The 17,502-nt window shown below is 42.5% G+C and overlaps 1 protein-coding gene across 1 annotated transcript in view; it reads left to right on the top strand.

The window, feature by feature from the left end:
* Window positions 1–17,502, top strand: part of LOC117272115 (sodium channel protein type 2 subunit alpha-like) — an 81,912-nt gene that overhangs the window by 42,033 nt on the left and 22,377 nt on the right. The window contains exon 17 of the mRNA XM_033650869.2: window positions 10,662–11,072. Coding sequence (XP_033506760.2) covers window positions 10,662–11,072 — 411 coding nt within the window. The remainder of the gene's footprint in view (window positions 1–10,661; window positions 11,073–17,502) is intronic.

Raw genomic sequence — 17,502 nt, forward strand, 5'->3', positions numbered from 1 at the left:
GAGCTACACCGTTGCACTGAGTGATCCCAGTGATGGCAGTATCAGCAGCAGCCTCAATCGAACCAGTTTATATTGCCTGATTCTGTGGTTTGAGTCTCAGCCGATTCAGGCAACCAGATGTGGTCCGACTTATTTCTTCCAGCATGCCGATGCTGGGCCAGGTCATTTCGGCTACATCTGATATGTTCCTTCATTAGGCCCCGATCACACAGAAACATGCGCTGCACTGCCACTAGCGGGGGGAAAAAAAACGCTTGCTGCACCTTTTCATTGTTGCCAGGCAACCACGGACTCAACTCCTTAATCTAACCAACTAATGTAATCAAGCTACAGTTTATTTATTTTAGTTGTTTGACAGTAATCAGTATCTAGTTCCTAAAATGTTGAGGCAGAGGGAACTTGCTGTAGCTCTGGTTGAGGGTGAGAGGCTGTCAGTAAATAGTTTGTTGGGCACAGGGAAACAGAGATCTGTGTGGGTACATGAGACCCTAAAAAAGAGGGTGGATCATGGGAGTTGGTCCAGGAGCTTCGCCTCCATAATGGCCATTTCCAGGCATATTTTAGGACGACTTGGGGCAGTTTGACAACCTGCTGTCTATTGCTGGGCCGTATATCTCTGTGTATCCAGCAACAGCTACCACTAGTTTCTCCCTCATAGTTTACCAACTGTAAACTTGTTGTCGTGACCACCACAGAAGACCTGCCGCCTCTCACATCATCTGATTGGACAATGGGAAAAAAAAGATCATGAAAAAGAGATGACGTGGGGCGCTTTTCTGCTTTGAGTTGAAGTTTTCTCAACTCGAGGAGTTCAGAGCACTCCAGCAAAACACCAGGCGCTTAGTGCAAAAAAACGCGAGCAAAAAGCTTCATTCTCATTAAAAACAACTTCAAAAAGTTGCTTCCAGCTGCTAAAACACGTTCTGTGTGATCAGGGCATTAGGATCAACATGGGCACTGTTGCTTATCTTGAGTCAGTACTAAGAAAAATACTTCCAAGCACTCAGAATCTGCAGCTGAAAATGTGCCACATTTTTTTCTCCGATGCCTTTACAGTGAACCGAGAATCCAAAAACTGAGTGAAGTCTTGATGAATTAAAGTCATAGGGGTCTGTGTTTAACAACAACAAAACTATATCAAAACATTCATATACAAACTCTCACACAACTCATGAAGTTTAATCCAGGTCTAATTTATCCAGTCGTGTGTCAGTACTTCCCAAACAGCCAGTCCTTTTTGACTGGGAACAAAACAGGAAGTAAAACTTATCTATGCTCACTTCAATGCCAAACTCCATTGACAAAAACTGTGATTTTACCTCGTTGAACACAGGATCTGTTGGTCTACCACTGCCTTGATTGGTAGTTTGTTTGTGTTATTGTGTGTGACTTTGCTGTTATAAAGCGTTAGATCAGATTGACCAAAGTCAAACAATAAGACAAACTAACTAATCTAGGCAGGTGTAGACCAGCAGCTCCCATGTTCAGTGAGGTAAAATTTCTGTTTTTGTCAGTGGAGTCTGGCTTTAAAGAGAGCGTAGTAAAGTTTGACTTTCTCTTCAGTTTCCTAGCTGTCTGTTTAGAAAGTACTGAGCACACAACTGCATAAATGAGACTTGGATTAAACTGTACGACTTGTGCAAGAGTTTGTCATCGGATGTTTTGACATAGTTTTGCTGTTGTTAAACACGGACTCTTATGACTTCAATTCATCAAGACTCTTTTCCGTTTTTGGATTCTTTGTTCACCGTGGAGGCATGCATGAAAAACTTCTTCATGAATTCAGTGTAACACAGGGTGAGTAACTGATGTACAAATGATCATTTTGCGGGTTGAAGTGTTCCTTTTAAACAGTAAATGATAACAGGAAGTGCTTACAGAGAAATTCAATTGCACGCCACTGCAAACAACTGTAATCCAAATGATGATGTCATGAGTAATCAGGGATTACGTTGCACCAGTGAGGGTTGGTGATTTCCATATTATGAAGACGGGACATCCTCGTACAGTTGTTGGTGCCTTGTCCTGATATCTTTTGCAAACTCAGATATCTGTGTAGCCTCAACAGTTTGTGCATATTTTCGTCAGCGCTCTTGAACGCACGCCGGTCACTGAGAATGCGGTTGTGTCACAGCATCATGCTAACTGTCTTGCAGATTAGCATTAGCAGACTTCAAAGCAGATCATGTCTGGACGACATAGTATAAACCATCTGTTCTCCCTCCTAAGCAAGATATGTATTATCTGCACATGCTGTCGTGCAAACTGTAGCCTCAACAGACACACTCTCCACTAGGAGCGGCTTTATCACAGTCTCATGTCCAACAGGACTGAATGTTTTATCCACAGCTAATGAATTAAGCCTTATGGGTGAAATTGTGACCTAAGTACTGTACAAAGGATCAGCCAAGGCCACAGAGTGTTCTCGGTGTCATTCCAGCCTTTGCAGCAGGTATTGAGTGTCACACAGGATGAATCGCAGCGTGTACATTATCACATGCAGCTGTTTCTGTGAAAATAATAATCTGTACAATGGCTCTGTTTGTACACAACTCCTGTCGCTCTGTGCCACAGCAAGGATATGTACATTTGTTGGTCCATCCATATGGTGATGTGTTGTCCAGCTGTGTCCTGTAAGCTAACGTTAATGAGAATGGATAAAAAACAAAACCCAGAAGCACAGGCGGCAGTCGCAGCATTTATTTATGGTCAGATTTACTCTGAATGTAGTGTCATTGTAGTGCTGATTCTTGGAATATCTAAATCACACATTGCAGTGTTGTAGTCTGTTTCTGTGATTTTATATATGTACAGTACAGGCCAAAAGTTTGGACACACCTTCTCATTCAATGCGTTTTCTTTATTTTCATGACTATTTACATTGTAGATTCTCACTGAAGGCATCAAAACTATGAATGAACACATGTGAAGTTATGTACTTAACAAAAAAAGGTGAAATAACTGAAAACATGTTTTATATTCTAGTTTCTTCAAAATAGCCACCCTTTGCTCTGATTACTGCTTTGCACACTCTTGGCATTCTCTCCATGAGCTTCAAGAGGTAGTCACCTGAAATGGTTTTCCAACAGTCTTGAAGGAGTTCCCAGAGGTGTTTAGCACTTGTTGGCCCCTTTGCCTTCACTCTGTGGTCCAGCTCACCCCAAACCATCTCGATTGGGTTCAGGTCCAGTGACTGTGGAGGCCAGGTCATCTGCCACAGCACTCCATCACTCTCCTTCTTGGTCAAATAGCCCTTACACAGCCTGGAGGTGTGTTTGGGGTCATTGTCCTGTTGAAAAATAAATGATCGTCCAACTAAACGCAAACCGGATGGGATGGCATGTCGCTGCAGGATGCTGTGGTAGCCATGCTGGTTCAGTGTGCCTTCAATTTTGAATAAATCCCCAACAGTGTCACCAGCAAAACACCCCCACACCATCACACCTCCTCCTCCATGCTTCACAGTGGGAACCAGGCATGTGGAATCCATCCGTTCACCATTTCTGCGTCTCACAAAGACACGGCGGTTGGAACCAAAGATCTCAAATTTGGACTCATCAGACCAAAGCACAGATTTCCACTGGTCTAATGTCCATTCCTTGTGTTTCTTGGCCCAAACAAATCTCTTCTGCTTGTTGCCTCTCCTTAGCAGTGGTTTCCTAGCAGCTATTTGACCATGAAGGCCTGATTGGCGCAGTCTCCTCTTAACAGTTGTTCTAGAGATGGGTCTGCTGCTAGAACTCTGTGTGGCATTCATCTGGTCTCTGATCTGAGCTGCTGTTAACTTGCGATTTCTGAGGTTGGTGACTCGGATGAACTTATCCTCAGAAGCAGAGGTGACTCTTGGTCTTCCTTTCCTGGGTCGGTCCTCATGTGTGCCAGTTTCGTTGTAGCGCTTGATGGTTTTTGCGACTCCACTTGGGGACACATTTAAAGTTTTTGCAGTTTTCCGGACTGACTGACCTTCATTTCTTAAAGTAATGATGGCCACTCGTTTTTCTTTAGTTAGCTGATTGGTTCTTGCCATAATATGAATTTTAACAGTTGTCCAATAGGGCTGTCGGCTGTGTATTAACCTGACTTCTGCACAACACAACTGATGGTCCCAACCCCATTGATAAAGCAAGAAATTCCATTAATTAACCCTGATAAGGCACACCTGTGAAGTGGAAACCATTTCAGGTAACTACCTCTTGAAGCTCATGGAGAGAATGCCAAGAGTGTGCAAAGCAGTAATCAGAAGAAAGGGTGGCTATTTTGAAGAAACTAGAATATAAAACATGTTTTCAGTTATTTCACCTTTTTTGTTAAGTACATAACTTCACATGTGTTCATTCATAGTTTTGATGCCTTCAGTGAGAATCTACAATGTAAATAGTCATGAAAATAAAGAAAACGCATTGAATGAGAAGGTGTGTCCAAACTTTTGGCCTGTACTGTATATATTGTACATGTATGTATTTTTAGTATTCAGTTGATTCACTGTATTCAACCAGGAGTGTCCCATTGAGATTAAGAACCTCTTTTTTTTATCACTTAGACAACTGATTGCTGAAGTCGTGGAAATCCTTCGCCTGGGCAGTGATTTGCGGTGTCAGAAACCAATGAAAAAAGGTGTCCTTTAACGTGAACATGACACATGGCTGGTTGCCGTTATAGTTTAACGGCACCTGGTGGCATCAGGGGGAAACGCGGCAGGACAAGGACGAAAGTTAAGGTGGCAATAGTCCAACTGGGGCAGGTGGGAGGGGTGGTGGATGGGTCCAACAAACACCGACCTTCACCTGAGAGTGGTGTTCACATCTCATACCAACCCAACCATGTGTTGTTGTTGTTGAAGGGAAAAAAAGTCAATTTGTGGTGTTGTACCAATGCAGTGAGTTTAATTTGAAAGAGACTGTATGCAAATGTTAAATTTCCTGTGAAAACAGAAGTGTATTTTGAAAGAAGACAATGCATGTAACAGGCTGAACGTGACATGGTGTCCCAGAACGTCAACAACCAACACACCCAGGGTACCTTGTACGTCGTATGTGGACGTGGAAAGTCCTTGACCAAACGTCCAATATGTCGCAAGGTTGGAGTGAGAATGTGTTGGTTTAACTGAGCAGTAGCAAAAAAATTCCCCCCATGGGGTTCAGACCCTGGTGGTGGTGGCTGCTGACTCTGAGGCTGCTGACTGCTGAGGCGTATGAGGCTGATGAATCAAGTGGTTAGCACTGTCGCCTCACAGCAAGAGGGTTCCTGGTTCGAACCCAGGGTGGGGGAGCCCTTCTGTGCAGAGTTTGCGTGTTGTTCCCGTGTTAGCGTGGGTTTTCTCCGGGTACTCCAGCTTCCTCCCACAGTCCAAAGACATGCAGGTTAACTGGTGACTCTAAATTGGCCGTAGGTGTGTAAAATATAGTTTGATTGTGTTATTATTATCATGAAGTTTTGCCCTGATTCATTTTCAGCATTTGTTTCATCCTGAGTACATTAAGTCTCTCAGCCTGACCCTCACATAAATTAGCAGGAGATACAGTCTGTATTATGCAAGTTCAAACAAGAAAGAAATGTGCTGCCAGCTTGTGGATTTTCCCTCTCACGCTAAGCACACGTTAGAAAAATATTATACGGAAATCAATTCAGTTGTCACATAACTGTTATAAAACCCTGTCACGCTTTTTAAAAAATGGAGCAAGGCTTTGAGTGTGGAGGCCTGCTGGATACGGTTCAAACACCTGTTCCCAGCATGCCCTCTGTTCCCTCTGCCATTAAACGCTAGTTTGTTCCTCACTTAATCCTACGCTCTGAAATGTATCTGTCTGTGGGAAATGTTTTAAAACCTGTTTGGTTCACTCGAAAATATTTGTTACTCTTTGCCTGGGTGATGACCAACTCTGTTTTGCCTGCAGATCCATAGGTGATGCTTTTTAAACAGGTTCTGTAGATGCACAGTAGCACAGATATGCATTTCATGACACAGCGACAAAGTGTAGCCCCTTTTTTTAAAGGAGCTATATGTAAGAAATCTAAAGCAAATAGTCATAAAATCATCCTAATATGTCACAGAGACTAAGGAATAATGTTCATATAACATACTGATCTCACTGACAACAATTGTACAGCCAGAATATTCCCATTTAAAAAACATTTTTACAGTCCGCAAATCATGTTTATGTTTTGAATTTGTGTTTTGGCCTGTTGCGCCACCCACCGCCGTCTCCCAGTCACGCGGTCAGTAGAGTCTCAGCATCAGTTACAGTTACGACTGAGCTACAGCAGCATGGCAAGCAGCATTAGCAGTGTCCCGGTGCATAGCATTAGCAGCTGGCTCCTCCTCAGCTGTATCCTGGCAGCAGCGTTAGCAGCAGAGAAGCCGGACTTGCTCAAACGATCCGCTGGAAAACCGAAGATCAGCCGCCCGTGGGCAGACAAATCCATCTCCAGCTTGCCGCTGTCCAGCAACCTCAAATCTGTAGGGGAGGGGGGGGCGGACACGACTTGTGGCAGTATTTTGAATTTGAGTGCAGTAACCGTTTTGGCCACATTCTTACATACAGCGCCTTTAACTAAGTCATACTAATCAAGTAATTTTTTAATCACCTTTCCAAAACCAAAAACACAAGCAAAAGTGTAAGGAATGGATTTAACAGTGTGTTTATCTGCTCTTCAACTGCAAACATTAATATGTTCATTGATCCTAGGGTTATGTTAGAACTTTTGATTACATTCTTAGAAATTATGCAATGCTATAATACTAGTTCAGTCATTCTCAACGGTTTTTTACCTTTCTTGCATTTCACACAGCACTGAGGAAAAATTTTAACATCCACAACTCCCATCCTCCTCCTCCTGCAACTCCACCTCCCTCCAAAGGCCTACTCCCCCCTCCTCCTCCTCCTGCAACTCCACCTCCCTCCAAAGGTCTACTCCCCCCTCCTCCTCCTCCTGCAACTCCACCCCCCTCCTCCATTACGTCCTCATTATGTCTATGATAGACGTAGGCGTTGGCAAGGTAACGTTAGATACACGGAAGAGGAGAGCGAGTGTAACGTTACAACCAAGACAGTCAAATGCAACCCTGGAGTTTTAAAACTCAACCGGAGTCAGTGATGAGTTTTAGAATAAGGTTACATTGCTAACGTTAGGTAGTTGCGTTAACATTACTAGTGAGTGGAAACGCACAAGGAAGATAACGTTAATGTTTCAGAGGCTACGCTACAGTAGGCTAACGTTAGCCATTAGCAACTGGATGCTGTGTTGTCATATATAATGTTATATTAGAAGCAAACTAAACATAACGTTACCTGTCCTGCACAGTCAAACACAGCCCCAGAGTTTTGAAACTTATCTGGGGTCAGTGATGACTGATGAGTTTTATAATATAACGTAAACGCTAACGTTAGATAGTACTGGTGACTGGCAACAAACAAGGAGGCTCAGGCAACTTAAGGCTACAGTAGGCTAACCGTTAGCAACTGGATGCTGTGTTGTCATATATAACATTGTAGCCTATATTACATTAGAGGTGATGTTACGCGAGCGGTTACGTCAGTCGGAGGCCTCCACGTGGGGAAGACAGACAGGATGCTCGACCAATCATTGCATTCGGTCCGAATGCAATGATTGGTCAGAGTTTTCTTAGAACCATATGAGAATGGTATAATTATGAGTTTTTATTTCTGGTGGAATTCACTTATATTTCACTGTGCCATCAGCTTATTAATAGCATTTTAAACTAAACAAAGAAAAGCGTAAAATTTCCAAGTGTCGCTTTAAGTGTGCTTTCACACCTGTCCTGTTTGGTTTGGTTCAGTTGAACTCAAGTTTGTTTGCCCCTTAAGTGCTTTTTGTTTGGGCGGGTGTGAACACAGTGGTCTCACCCAGGTGTGCACCAATACAACCAGACTGAGACCTTCTTGAAGAGGTGGTCTCGGTCCGGTTACAAACAACTCTGGTGCGGTTCGTTTGTGGTGAGAAAATATTCTGACCTCTTCAATGGAAATTCTGACCAATCAAGATCAGCTTTCTCACACAAGGTATTTTATCTGGTCTGCATGAAAATGCTGCTGTGAGAACACAAACCAACTCTAGGCAATTATGTAACTTTAACAAAATTAGTCCCAGATCAGACCAAAGCAAGACAACTCTAGGTCTGAAAGCGCTCTAAATAACAAGCATGCTCACCTGGCTCATTCTAAGTTACCTCAACTGTCTCTTACAAGACACGCATATTTAAAAAGAGACTTTCATCTGTTGAGCCTGGAGCACAGGGCAATCTCCCTTCACCTTAATCTTGGGAGCTATGGCAACCAAGCCACGTAGGCACCTTTATCTGGGCAGTTGTACTCCCTCCGCCAGAACTTGGAGACCAAAGATGGATTGCGTTGATAACAAAGGTTAAGTAGCCTGAGCTTAAGGCCTCTTTTAGGCCTTCTCCCATGTCCTTTACTGACTGAGGTTGAAGGCTGTAACACAACAAAATTCCTTCACAGTAACACTAAAGTTTTTAATTACAGTTGAGGAGATAACCATGGAGAAAGTGAAACCTAGGATCAGTGTAATCAATAATGACTCTTATTCACCTTGGGCTCACTTCTTTAGTTATTAAATATTGAAAATAATACTATTCCCTATTTTTCTGGTGGCTCCCTGAAACTTTCTCACTGACCTCTGGGGGTCACCAGACCCTGGGTTGAGAACCACTGATCAAGTGACAGTTGTCTTTCAGCCTGTTTTTTATTCACTTCTTTTTAAAATTTATAAAACATTAAGAATTTCAAGTGTTTGCTGCCATCATTCTATTTTTGTAAACTGCGTTATGAGCCATGCCAGCATATAAAGCTGTACAGGTGGCGAGGCTTAAAAAATGTGCAATCACAACATCAACCGTCTTCTCTCCCTCCAGCAGTAGTGGAAAGTAACTTAGTACATTACTGTACTTCTACTACTTCTACCCTCTATTTTTAGGTACTTGTATTTTACTTGAGTATATTTTTTTTTACAGAGGAGCCCTTTTTTTGTAATTTCTGTACATTTATAGCAGTCTGCAATGCCAAGAAGGAGATAAAAACTCCCGTGGAGGTTAGGAGTGTGATTGACTACAAGACCCATAAGCCACTGGGCCAATTGTTGGCTATTGTAGGCTGTGGAGAGGACATGAAAGCTGCTATTGGCTCAAGTGAGGTGTCAATTAAAAGGTCAGAGTTCAGCCACCATTTTGATATCTATGGAGTCCTGATTTTCCCTACAGTCTCTCTCGGTTGTTGCTGGCTGGCTGTTTGCAGTCCTGTGTGCCGGATGGGCGCCGAGAAAAACAAGAAATTCCACAACGCACACCCACTACTCATGCAGCCAGTTTGGCACGGTGTCATTCCTCGACTATTCTGTGTCGCCGTGCCTTTTTGCTCAGCTGCCTGTTCCATCAGTCAAGCCCGAAAACTGACCTCTGGTTGCACGTGCTGTGTACTACATATAATGAGTTTATTAAAGGGAGGAGAGCCTGTAACAGTATTGAAAGTCATACAGTACCTTCAGGATTTCTAAATACCCCGGTATACTGTAGATGTAATAATGTGTTTGGACTAAATATTTTACTGGATTTTGATCGTCTGGACATTTGGGAGTTTCTGAGGACTGTTTTTGTTGGTATGATATTGATCTGAGGATTACAGTAAGGCTCCATAGGTGAATTAAAACTGTTTATTTGTTTGATTTTTGTCCAACAAAAGTTTTTATTGAACCTGCTGAAGGGGTTGTATCTTGAAATGGTCCACATCAATCAAACCACAGGGAGTATAGCCTTCGAATGATAGGTTGCATAAGTAAATCACTAAGACACAGCAAATACAGGTGTTTACATATTGTAATCATCAAACAAAATCTTACAAAGCCCTGCGGACAGGCCGTGGGACTGTTGCACTCTTTCTGCCCTTTCTGATAAAAGGTAAGAGGTGAAAGGGCTCGAGAGCACACAGTGGTTTGTCTTGTTTTACAGTAGGATACAGACACCTTCGGTGACCCTGTTGTCTTATTAGGGCAAAGCCCAGATCACAACAGTGCTTCTTATAGAGTTTAATGGACAGAAAACCTCCCCTGCACATGAATTGTGGGAAAGCTGTTTATCCAAGGGATTATCCAGGATGCTTAGGGGCGAGAAGGTCGGAGGGCATTCATCACTAATCATCTGCTCATGCTCCCCATCTCTGACTGGCTCAGTGGCTAAAGATGATCCTTACCAACTGTGCACATCACATATGCACACAGGCAGTACACACGCCCACACACACCCACACCCACACGCGCACACACACACACACACACACACATGCTGCTGTGCAGAGATGTGCTTGATGCTGCTCTCTAAGCTAGTAGACAGATTACTTGGGAGTTGGATGCTTGGAAACTTGAGCTCAGTGAAGCTGAAAGCAGCTGAAGCCATATGTGCCATATCCTCCTGAGTTTACAATGCAGGATTTCCCAGTGTTGACAAAATATGAGAGAGGTCATGTCATCCACTAGGTGCTCTTATCCTTTAGCTTACAGACTAAACTGTGCTCTGTTGAATGTTGACATGAAGACAGCGTAAACAAATATCTGCCATATTCAGGCTATAAAATTATAACAATGTTCTGACATTTCTCCAAATCAAAAGTAACATGACATTTGTCTGTCTACAGGTGTTGAATCTTTTTCTGGCCCTGCTGCTCAGCTCCTTCAGCTCTGACAACCTCTCCGCTCCCGACGAAGATGGCGATTTGAACAACATCCAGATCGCCATTGCCCGCATCCACTCTGGCGGATCCTGGCTCATCACGAGCATTGTGGACCTCTTCAACCGCGGCGTGAAGCGTCGGAAGGAGAAGGCCAAAGACGCCGGTCAGGCCATAAAGCTAGTCGGAAATCATGTGGAAAGCAATGGTGGGATTTTTGGACGTTATGGAGAGAAGTACATCATACCAGAGGGGGACAGCTATATGACGAACCCCAACTTGACTGTCATTGTTCCCATCGCGCCCGGAGAGTCAGACGTGGAGTTTCTCGAGGACGAGGAGATTTCAGAGTCATCAGAGGATGAAGACAACAAACCGGTGAGTTTTTCAACTCCAGATATGTGTGTTTTCATTGGACCTGTACCCTCATGGTTTACTGTGGTAGTGGTCTTTGGATGGTATCGTCTACCAGAATACTTTTTGTGATAAAATGATCAGCTAGTGGGAAAAGACTGCTACTGCTGTTTAGGGCTGGGTATTGCAGAAAAGTTAACATACCAGTTTCATTAGGCCCCGAACACATAGAAAGCGTTATGCAGGTTGCAAAACACAAGGTGCACCGCACTGCTTTTTGATGGGGATCTCGGGGAGTACCACCCGTTGGTCCAGGAGCTTCGCCTCCATGATGGATGTTTCCAAGCATATTTTAGGATGACTCGGGGGCAGTTTTACAACCTGCTGTCTATCATCGGTCCCTATAGCTCTGGGTATCCAGCAACTGCTACTTTCTACTCCATTGTTTACCAACTGTAAACTTGTCGTGACCACCACAGAAGGCCCGCCTCTCAAATCATCCGATTGGACAATGGAAAAAAATATGATGAAAAAAGAGATGACATGGGGCAGCTCAAGGAGTTTGGAGCGCTCCGCCAAAAACACCAGACGCCTAGAGCACAGAAACGCAAGGTGCCTAGCAACGCAAAAACCCCAAGAAAAAAGGTTCATTCTCATTAAGAACAATTACAAAAAGTTGCCTCCAGCTGCTGAAATGCTTTCTGTTTGATCAGGGGCTTAAAGTGATATGGATATCAATAGCTTGTTTGCAATCATATGACTACTATGATGTGCAAAATTCAGATGGAGGGCAGCAAATGGACTCAGAAATCGAGGAAAGTGACTGCAGGAAAGGGTTGGATATTATGTAACTTGTTTGAGTGGCTAATGTGTGGGCTGTGAGTTCCAACAACCACACCGTGTGTCTTTAAAGCTTTACTTTGGAGCAAATACAGTGCGTTTTCGTTCTTGTTTTTTTTTTAGCTTCATTAACATTGTTGTCATACTTCTTTTACAGTGTTAAGACTCTTACAGACATTTGATGTATGCAGACCGTAGGATGACTGCATCTACTGAATCGTAGGGCCACGACTTATGATGCAATAAGAACCGCCGTGTTTGCTGTTTAATGTTTTGCGTAGAGGTGATATTTCAGGCTCTAAGTACTCTACTTTAAGAGAATGTTTTTTTAAACTGGTTGAACCTGTTGTCCTCGTTTGTGGACACTTTTTTGTGCCATCTAGTGGTAGTAAGAGCACAATACACTAATCCATGTAAAAACAAGATGGTAGCCATCTCTGCCAAGTCAGTCTGCAGCTGAACCTGACACGAAAGTGAACAAGGTCCAAAACCTGATCACATTTTATGGTTCAAACTTGTTTAGTTATGATTAATAATGTTTGTAGTTTGATATGGCAACAAATTGGACCAATTTTAGCAACAGGAACAAGATAAAACACTGTTAATTAGAAAGTACTCGGTTGAAGACGCTGGGACTTTATTGTTGTCCCATTTGAAGACATTGGGACTTTATTATCGTCTCGTTTGAGGACATTGGGACTTTATTATCGTCTCGTTTGAGGACATTGGGGCTTTATTATCGTCTCGTTTGAGGACATTGGGACTTTATTATCGTCTCGTTTGAAGACATTGGGGCTTTATTATCGTCTCGTTTGAGGACATTGGGGCTTTATTATCGTCTCGTTTGAGGACATTGGGACTTTATTATCGTCTCGTTTGAGGACACTGGGGCTTTATTATCGTCTCGTTTGAAGACATTGGGACTTTATTATCGTCTCGTTTGAGGACATTGGGGCTTTATTATCGTCTCGTTTGAAGACATTGGGATTTTATTATCGTCTCGTTTGAGGACATTGGGGCTTTATTATCGTCTCGTTTGAGAACGCTGGGACTTAATTGTTGTCTTGTTTGAGGACATTGGGACTTAGTTGTCGTTTTGTTTGAGGACATTGAGACTTTATTGTCGTTTTGTTTGAGGACATTGGGACTAAATTGTCGTCTCGTTTGAGGACATTGGGACTTAATTGTCATCTTGTATGGGGACATTTGGACTTTATTGTTGTCTCTTTTGAGGACATCAGGACTTTATTATTGTCTCGTTTGAGAACATTGGGACTCAATTGTTGTCTTGTTTGAGGACATTGGGACTTTATTGTCGTCTCGTTTGAAGACATTGGGACTTTATTATGGTCTCGTTTGAAGACGTTGGGACTTTATTATCATCTTGTTTGAGGACATAAGGACTTTATTATCGTCTCATTTGAGGACATTGGGGCGTCATGTCGTATCATTTAAGGACATTGGGACTTCACAATCATATCGTTTGATGACTTTGGGACGTTATTATTGTCTCGTTTGAGGACAATGGGACGTAGTCTCATTTGAGGACATTGGGGCTTCATGTCGTCTCATTTAAGGACATTGGGACTTCACAATCATATCGTTTGATGACTTTGGGATGTTATTATCGTCTTGTTTGAGGACAATGGGACGTAGTCTCTTTTGAGGACACTGGGACTTACTTATTGTTTACAATGTTTAGTTTTTTATGCCTATCAGGTCCTACTGATCCCAAATAGCTAGGAGAAATTGAAAATGCACACCAAACAAAAGTTCAGGTCTCAGGAGGTTATAGATAATTGTGTTGCTTAAACAGATACAGATTACCATGTACTGGCTCATCCCTCGTGAGTTGTAGACTGACTAAATCTCCATCAGATAACAAGCATGTGTGTCAGAGCTATTCAGTTTACCCATGACCATAAAAAACTCTCGTAACAGTACAGAAAGGCTCTTGGATAAATGTATGTTTTAAGGAGGGACTTCAAAGAGATCACTGACTCAGCTGACCTGATTTCCTCAGGCAGATAATTCCAGAGCCACAGGGCCCTGACACCAAACACTCTGCTCCCTTCAGTTTTCAGCTGGGCTTCTGGAACAGACAAAAGACCTCTGCTACCCGAGGAAGTCAAAGTACATCCTGGTGTGTACTGTACTAAGAGGTCAGAGATATAGTTGGGAAAGAGACCAAGAAGAGCCTTAAAAGTAATCTGTAAAATATTAAATCTGTGCCTATACCAGTACAAATATTAATAATTTTTGCATGGATGTACATCATGTACATTTTCTTAGTCGACCAATAGTCATCATTTAGGGCCATTAGTTGACCAGTCGCCTGCATGTTTACGATATTAATTAAATTATTAAATGATATGTTTTGGGCTTGGCAACACAATGGTTTGAGTTGAAGGTGTGAGAAAGAATAGTATCAGTAACATTGTTAACACTGTGCTACATTACAGAGAAATACAAAACCGTACTAATGAACCTTCATTAATATAGGCCTATATTTTATCTACAAGTGCACGTCACACACTGAGCGAGCCGCCTGTTAATGACGCTGTCGGCAAAGCAGTAATGATTGTGCTAAGTGGCTAATGGGCATGTAGCTACTTCCATGTTTCAGATGATACGTCATGTTTGTAGTCGACCAATGAAGATGAGTTTACATATTACCTTGGGTTCGTCCTTCACCTTCTCAAAATGATCCCACACTTTGGATTTCCTGCCTGACATGTTATTAACTAGCCTGTGGAATAACCGCAGGTACCAGCCCTGGAAATTAAGGGCCGTACACATGCCGTGTCTTTAACCACCTGGAAAATGCAAGGTCGGATACTAAGCACTACTCTTGCGCCTTTTTTGTGCCAGCTTTCAAGAGCGCGGCTGCAGGTTGCATCTGAGGTTGCTAAGCAACCTTAACAAGCACCATATAGCCTATTGACCTGAATCCTGAGTGCAGAGCTGATCTTCTTCCAGGTGTTGTTTATAAGTGTGTAGGCCTATCGTCCATGAGACAGATGTAAAGCTCTGGGTGGCCCTGCACTAACATGATCAACTTTTCTGTATTTATCAGACTGAATATTTACAGAAGAAGGGAAAGATATCTGTTGGCTGTGATTGGTTTGTAACGTGACTCCAGTCTGACTGCTGAGCGTGGCCACTTCCTGTGTCTGTCCTTTCAAATTAAATTCCTACATGGTCCAGTCATATAGGTTTGGATTAATTTTGACAAGGCGCATGTTGAGTAAACCCTCCCTTTTTATCAGCCTCTCCTTATCAACCTTCCTGTTCCTTCCTCTTGTCTTCCTCTCATTCACCCATCCTGTGTCTCCTGGACTCCTCTGTCAGTGTCCTGTGGGTCAGGGGTTTGTTGGGGTGGAGGGTGTGTCGCTCCTGTCCTCTCTGGCAGGCAGACAGCAGCAGGCCAGATGTGGAGCCAGGCCCTGCAGAGCAGATTAAAGTGACACATCTGAGCGGAGCCAGGCAGGGCCAGGCTGAGCTGAGCAGGCTGCAGTCTGGCGCTCTCTCTCCCTATTTCCCTGCTGTGCTCTGCTCCACACCACACCAGAATTAGGCTTCAGGGAAATGGAAATGAAAAAAAACAGCCCTCCATTAGCTTAGCTGGGCATCAGCAGCTGCTCAGCTGTAAAGATGGGTACATTTTACATGTGTAGAGCTTTGAATACACACTGAAAATGGCAAGATTGTGGTTTTTAATAAGTTAGTTATGAATAAAGTGTTACTTTACACACATCTGTAAATCTCCTTAACGAACAATTAGCTTGTGTGTGTGCATGTTTCACAACTACATACACTGTCCTATGCTTTTCTTTATTTTCTGTTACATATAAAATGTTAAAATGTCAAATGTTCATGTTAAACATAGCCAAAGTTTCAAATAAATGTATGTGAAAGTAATCCCTCTGAGCAAAAACCCCAGGCTTCAGACCATTCTGAGTACTTTGTTTCCGACTTTGTTTTCCTACTTTATAAACAAGCTGATATCAGCTTGTCAGTTTTCTTTATATGGTCATTTGCTCCAAGCACTGTAAAGGTTTACCTTATATACACTGCTACATGTAGCTACATGCTAACATTAGGGAAACATATTATCTTGATTGCTGATGTTGTTACTTTCTCCACGATTTCAGATCATATTCCTGGTGGAACATATCCAGTTGTGATGAAAAGCTTGTGTTGGTAATTTTTTCAGGAGGAAGTGCGGCTTTACGCAGTCATTTCCTGACTGCAAGTAAACTGCTACATGTAGCTACATGCTAATGTCAGAGGAACATGCAATCTGGTTAGCTGATGTTGTTAATTTCTCCACAATTTCAGATCATGTTCTGTTGTGTTAAAAAACTTTTATTGGTGATTTTTAACAGGTGGCTATACCCTGTTACAGTCATTTCCCGGCTCCAAGTATACTGCTAACATAAGTGTAACTTCTAAATAAGGTCAGGGAAACATGTAATCTTAATTGCTGATGTTAAATTCTCCCCATTTTTGGATCATATTATTGCTGGAACATGTCTTGTTGTATTTAGGAACTTTCATTGGTGACTTTTAAGAGGAGGAAGTGCTGCTATACCTGTACCTATTTCCTGGTTCCAAGTAAACTGCTACATGTAGCTTCATGCTAGCATCAGAAAACTTTCTCCTTGTTTTTGGATCATATTCCTGCTTGGACATGTAATGTTTAGAAGCTTGTACTGATTATTTTTAATAGTAAAAAGTACAGATATATGCAGTTGTTCCCTGCTCCAAGTAAACTGCTGATTTTTAATGGTAAATGCTAACATCATGGAAACATAATTGTGGTGTATAATGTTGTAAATTTCTCCCTGTTTTTGGATCATATTCCCACTGGAACATATCCAGTTGTGTTTAGACGCTTTTATTTGTGAATTGTAATGGGAGAAATGCTGCTACAAGCAGTCATTCACTGACTGCAAGAAAACTGCTACATGTAGTTCCATGCTAACATCAGGGAAACTATAATCTTGGTTGACAGTGTTGTTAATTTCTCCACAGTTTTGGGCCATATTCCTGCAAGAAAATGTCCTGGGGTCCGTTTCACAAAGCAGGTTTAGTGAAAACTAGGAGTCTGTTAACCCTGAAATGAGGGAAACTCTGAGTTTTTTGTTTCAGAAGGGGAGGTAACTCAAACCAGAGAAAGAGGAGTAACTCTAGCCTGTTTCAGAGAGAGAGAGGTAACTTAAGCTCTCGGTCAGTTACCGTAGTAACAGACTCTGTGAACCTAACCTGGTCGGGACCAGGTTTTTCTCAATGAACCTCGAGTTTCTCTCTGTCTCCGCCCTCTTTCAGAGCCACACACTCCATTTGATTTCCTCATTCATTCAGTCAGCAGGCGAGTTTTGGCGTAGCCTAGTTCTGCCGTCTGTCATTTAAAAAATCAGAGTCAGTATTAGAAGTCCATTAGGCACAGTAGGTGGCGACTTTTTTCACTAACATGGCATGTCCTTTTGATAACGATCCCGTGGATGAAGACTGCGCAGAGAATGAAATATTCGTCAGGAGATGGTTATCAGACCGCGCATAGATGTTTTAGCATTTCCACACAATTATCTTTTTGAGCTGTACCGTTTCA

Source organism: Epinephelus lanceolatus, chromosome 12 (assembly GCF_041903045.1).
Source record: "Epinephelus lanceolatus isolate andai-2023 chromosome 12, ASM4190304v1, whole genome shotgun sequence".
NCBI lineage: Eukaryota > Metazoa > Chordata > Actinopteri > Perciformes > Serranidae > Epinephelus > Epinephelus lanceolatus.